The following is a 6,000-nucleotide window of genomic DNA, read 5'->3' on the forward strand; positions in this document are numbered from 1 at the left end:
TACTGATACGCTCAGCAAGCTTCCATGGGGGACTCAAAATACGAATAGAGTGGCGACAGCGTATTCTATAGTACGAAAACCAACGTCGGCTGCAGTTGACAAAGTGCGAATGTTCATGCTCGATGTTTGGATTGGGTTTCAGGCTATCCTCGCTTGAGGCGGAAGACGAGATGGCCTCATACTCTTGGCGATTCATCGCCGGTTTCATCTCGGCGATCTAACGAAACAAGGATTAGCCTACGCATACGTCCGTCGAACACCTCGTTTCATCACCCTTGACTCACGCCTAAGACTTCCCATCGAGCTATCGCCGGCGTCTACAATGGGTGGCGAGGGCAGGCTCCGTCAGGCACGACAAGCTCAACGTTTCGATGTGGGCCGACATGTTTGACATGCGAGTACATCTGTACGGAGGCCGCTGCTGCCTTTGGCTCTCCAGCTGCGCTCACTGTCGTTTCTAATATCAAATTCCACGACTGACCTGGTGTCACTTACCTTATCGATCGACATGATGGAGTCACAACACCGTTACGCAGATGTACACTCACAGGACCATCACCATGATGACGACTCATCGACAGAGGTCGAATCCTTAGTTGGAGGAGAGAAGCAATGGGCAGCTGGCGACTATCACAGAAGAGCACCATCATCACGGAGGAACATATTGTGCCCACCGCTAGTGGCGGCGATGCGATGGGTGCTGGTGATAGGACTACAACTCGTAATCATCGGGCTCTTGGCTAGAGACCAAGGCTTGCTCGATTCCACAAGATGGAAGGCTCGATCAACAAGCGCAAATGATGTTGGCGGCGACATCACGGGGTGGTCACCACATAGTAAGACATGCCGTGCAGTCCATGCCGGTACATCGGCTAACCCAAATGCAGTTCCCACGCAAATCACCAAGTTCGAGATCAACCAGACATTCGCGCCATACAACACATCAGAGTTCTTCAAACCAGAAGTGCTTCGAGCATGGAACGAGCTATTGCCTGGTATGACTTCCCCAGGCTTCACTCTATCATGAACGCCTCACTAACGTCAAACGCAGTCGGCATGGGCTTCCAGAGCATCCCCGATCCAGAGAACTACCACGACCTTCCCACCCCCATCATCTGGCCCAACGCCACCGTATTCACAACATCAATGACTCACCAGCTTCACTGTCTCTACGCTGTCGTTGCCGTCTACTCCGGTATGACATCCGGCCACGAGCTCGAGGAAGACCACCACTGGCACATGATTCATTGCTTCGACTATATGCGCCAAGCTATCATGTGTAGCGCAGATATGGCTCTCGAGGGATTAGAGACGACGTTCCCTGATCACAACGGAGGCAGTGATGGCTGGGATAGCAAGCATGTCTGCAAGGACCCTAAGATGGTCAGGAAACGGCTGGAGAGTGTGAGGGCGTATGACGACCAAGAGATCTTTTGAACGGGTCGTACGTCAGCACATATCAATGGTGGTCTCATTATTGGAGGGTTGTTGAGTCGACGATGCATCACGATGATCAGCCGTTGGACATGGCCATTTGAACTTCATATATAATATATACTTCTTTTTACAGCCCGCCGGCATCCGAGTCTAACCGTGACAACTACCAATATCTCCAAAGGGTACCCGCGAACCCACCGAAGCGTACAAGTAGTTTCCGACTACGTCCGATCTACATCATGCTGGAAGAGAAAGAGCAGAAACACGTCAGAAGTTCCACGATGATGGCCAAATTGCAGATAGACCTGGAGGTATCCGCAACATTTCCAGCCTCCGGACGGATTACCACAACTGACCCTGGAGGTTCTCGATGCTTGCCCGAAGAGCCTGCGACTTTCCATACACCATTGGGGTACATCACGGTTACCTTTACACGATCACTTCACACTACACTACATTCATGTATCCAGTAAGTCAAGCAAATCAAAACTTTTTTCATTGGACTATTTCCTGCCGTTCTGTGAGCTGGCATCCTTTGAGACGGAGTGATAACCGGGATTTCTTACATGGAGCCACGCTCAGCCGTCACGTCGCCGAAGTCGTTAGTGGGCCATGCCCAGCCGAAAGTGGGTGCGGGTGCGGTCATAGGCTCCTACATTACGTTAGCTGTATTCTCTCTAAGACGCAGCAGGTAGGCCGGGAGGTCGTCAGTCCGTTCTGGAGGGATGTAGTAATGGCTACTGAGGTGTTGTAGTTATCCGGGCTTCTTTTCGGTCTTGGCTTTGCGGCTTTGGAAACTGAAGTATTCTCCAATTCCTTTTCGGGTTTGAAGCTCCATCACTTTAGTCTCTCCTTCGTTCCCTTCACAGTATTCTTGCTGTTGACATTGTGTAGTGTTCGGTGGTCTTCAAAGCGTATACCAGGGCCGGGAGTACTTTGCGGTGTTTCGAATCTGCGGAAGGCTATGTCGTAGGTACTCGAAGACCTCCGGGGCTATCGATGATCCGAGGTACTGTAGGTGCTTGCTAAGGGAGTGGCCTACAGTCTTTCTTCTTCTTCTCGGCCGCCAATGCCGCCGCCGCGGCCGCCGCGGCCTGCTTTCGCCGCTCTTCTTGCTACGATACCAGATCAGCATGTTGCGTAATCTCTATTGGTTCTGGCTGAAGCTTACCTCTGCTGCGACAGCAGCGTCCTTCTGCTCCGAAGAGCGTGGGTTGGCTACATTCATGTGTCAGCTATACTCTGGTAGCTAATATGTACTCTGGAGGCCTACTGGGTGCTGGCGCGGGCGGGATACGGTTAGGCATGTTCGCGTATATTTACGACTTACCTTCGAAAAGTCCCAAAAGTTTCAGTATATCCACCTTCTTCCCACCATAATGCGCTAAGACGCTCTCACCTTCACCTCTGCTTGGGGCCATTCTGACGAAATAGGTAGGACTCGCGCTCCCGCGACCTCACCTTCACCTTCACTTCAAAAGAGCTCCATCAGGTCTCAGCTGCGTACAGGAGCACGGCAATCGCAAACTTAGAAGACTAGACTGTCTCGGTATGCATCTTCAGTCCCTACAAGTAACAGTCACTGCGTCGCCCGTGTAGGCCCACACCTGTCTGCAAGTCCTCGCCAGCTCCAACGAAGGTACACCGAGATGGCGATTAGTAGCGAATTTGCTTCATGTCAGGATCTCAATAGCATAGCGTCGAAAGACTGAAACACGCCTAGCTCATTTCCTGTGCACCCGTGAATACACTCAATTGAGCTGCTTAGGTCAACATGATGACCACTACTCTCGGACTTTACGAATACGGCACAGCATAGCCAGCAACGAGCTATTCAGACTTTTCATAAGATGATAATAGCAGCGCTCTCTTCGCGCACGTCAAAACAATGACGTAGTCCACGTTCTCAAGTGAAGAATTGATCAGTGAATGCGGGTATTAACAAATTTGAGATTTCCAAACCAGAGTGCTCTCTTCACAGCGCTCTAATGTGACTGATCACCGACCGCAACTACTGTATCTTCGAATAGAGTTCTGTAAGGTTATTCAACATCGTGCAAGACGCAACGTGACACGGCATCTGTACTCAGTCTGTGTGCGGACATGAGAGGCACGCATAGCCTGTAATTGGAGGACTATCCCCAGTCATCGTTACAGATTGCTGACGTGTGTAGAATACATGACCGGATTTCATGTATATAAAGGTCAACGGCACGCGTTTGTAGGGTGAAGCTGCTTATGTCACATTCGCTAGGGCTACACACGGGAGTCATGTCTACTTCTCAAACCAACATTGCTATCATTCCACTCGCTCATCTTCCAAAGTCAACATCAAAGTGCGCCGCAGACTTGATTACAACACCCCTAGAGTCTATCACAACCCACACAATGAAGGCTTCTACCGCGGCGCCGAGTGATACGATGAACCCAACACCTGTCTCTTCTAAGCCCGTCGCTGCGATCATACCACCGCTTGATCCTCTTCATGACCTCATACCGGGGTACCCAATGCTCGCCGGTCGAATGGGAAACATGCCGGAGGTAGCTATGTTCCGAAGGTTCGGGGCTTTGAACGCTCGTAGCCTACTATACTATCAAGCTGAGCTTGCGCACCTCGAAGATGAACTACAACTACTCGAGGCTGAAGATGCGAAGAGTAAAGACGGCAAAAAAGAGAAGTATACGACCAACGCCTTCTGGCTCAACACGGCAGATTTCAGGCCGGATGGTGAGCTGCGGGACGGCGACAAGAGGCAACGCGACCTGATCGTCCATATGAGGCATATTCTGAGGGAGTATAGTAAGCACGTCCCTCGATCATGGAATAGTCTCAGCAAGGGACTGACGCAACCATAAGATGACGCTCTCATACAACAAGCAACGATACTTCGGGAAATGAAGAAACCAGATCCATTTGATCTCAATCACATCCAAAAGTTCATCGCGGCGGATTCAATGAACAATGATGTATTCGTTGGGCCGGATCACAACATATGGGGCTCAGCGGAAAAGCCCAAAGACCACAGCAGGGAGCTCGTAGTTCTTCGGGCACGCAAGGATACGGATTCATTCTCACGAGTTGCTGGCTCAAAAGCAATGGATTGGCTCCTGAAGCTCGGTGCTGACAAGTGGAAGAAGATTGACCCTCGATGGGGAACAGTGGCTCTCCACGACGACACCATTTTCAGGTTTACCTTTTGGGTTACTAGTGCCATTGCATCCGCACTGCCCGTCATATCGATCATTATTCTGGTGAATACGCAATCCTTGAACGGTCGACTAGCAATTATCGCAGCATTTAACGTTCTTACTTCGATATGTCTAACGTATTTCACGGACGCCCGGAGAACAGATGTGTTCGCTGTCACAGCAGCGTGAGTACATGAATAGAGCCAGGAGGATTTGTGTACTTTGGCTAATATCATGACAGCTTTTCTGCTGTCCAAGTCGTCTTCGTAGGTGCAGCATGGGAGAACGGTCCGAAAGAGGTTGTCTGGGCGCCGGGAAGTACGGTTCCACAATGTGTTTGCTCGCAGTAACTCATGGTGAAACGGATGCTTAGGTTGGCCTGGGAAGCCAGCTGGGACACAACGCATAGCCGTACTCTAGTCATACTGAACGTAAGCAGATACCGTATTAATGTGTCATTCAATAGCTGAACCCCGGGGGGCCTGCAGGCATATCAGACATACTAGCTGGGTACTTCGTCCCTTCTAATCAAACTAGAAATCCTTACTATGGCATATATTCCTGCTAATTACGATCAAGTCCCTATTAACGCTTCTTGAAAGCACAAAGCTATTAGCCGAATCCAACATCATTGAACTAAACTATACTTAATATGAATATGCCTTGTAGGGGAAGCATTGCTATTTTGATGGGCCGTGGCCCTGGCAGGCGAGTATTCTGGCGACAATACCACTCAGGCTTCTCACTGTATGCATAAAGAACTACGTTCTAGACTACAGTCATGTTTCTAATTCTTCTCCTTCTACTTCTTGACAGATCTTACCACTCTCATTAACCGCCTGTTATGCCAAGGAGACCAGGCGCCTTCCAATGGCATTCCAGGGCATGTTTCCAATGGTGTTGGTCTTTCAGAGGATGGGCATAACGTGCAGGCGGAGGCGGTATACTTCCCTGTAGCGTCCACAAGTGCTTCTCATGATCGTGATCACGCGTGTACTGATCAAGCAGAGCTTGACACGTTGAACAGTGCTTATCAGCATCATCGCGATCGCTAGAAGCATGAAAGAAGTTGCAGTCCAGACAAACCCAGCCAATGTATGGCCTCGGATAAAACGTCTCTTCGACATAAGATTCTAGGCCCTGACGCCCGGGAGTGATCAACACTACGTCCCTACAAGATGGACAAAGAATTCCGTCTGGTGCATGGGTATGTGGTGCATGAGTAGGTGATGCATGGGTATGTGGTGCATGAGTAGGTGATGCATGAGTAAGTGATGCATGAGTAGGTGTTGGATGGAAAGGTGATGCATGAGTAGGTGATGCATGAGTAGGTGGTGGATGGAAAGGTGATGCATGAGTAGGTGATGCATGAGT

At 50.1% G+C, this 6,000-nt stretch overlaps 2 protein-coding genes across 2 annotated transcripts; both read left to right on the forward strand.

Annotated features, from left to right (window-relative positions):
* Positions 1-688: 688 nt before the first annotated feature.
* On the forward strand, positions 689-1,437 carry J4E93_009464 (uncharacterized protein; the record flags this gene model as incomplete). The annotated part of the gene is made up of 3 exons (XM_049347356.1): positions 689-836; positions 888-995; positions 1,052-1,437. The coding sequence occupies 3 exons, from the start codon at positions 689-691 to the stop codon at positions 1,435-1,437; spliced, it is 642 nt and encodes a 213-aa protein (XP_049195624.1).
* A 2,388-nt stretch (positions 1,438-3,825) lies between these two features.
* Positions 3,826-4,596, forward strand: J4E93_009465 (uncharacterized protein; the record flags this gene model as incomplete). Its single annotated transcript, XM_049347357.1, has 2 exons — positions 3,826-4,237; positions 4,295-4,596. Coding segments are annotated over 2 exons (714 nt in total), but the record flags the coding sequence as incomplete, so codon positions are not given.
* Positions 4,597-6,000: the final 1,404 nt, after the last annotated feature.

Source organism: Alternaria ventricosa, assembly GCF_023758065.1.
Source record: "Alternaria ventricosa strain BMP 2768 chromosome Unknown scaffold_21, whole genome shotgun sequence".
In the NCBI taxonomy this organism is placed as follows: domain Eukaryota; kingdom Fungi; phylum Ascomycota; class Dothideomycetes; order Pleosporales; family Pleosporaceae; genus Alternaria; species Alternaria ventricosa.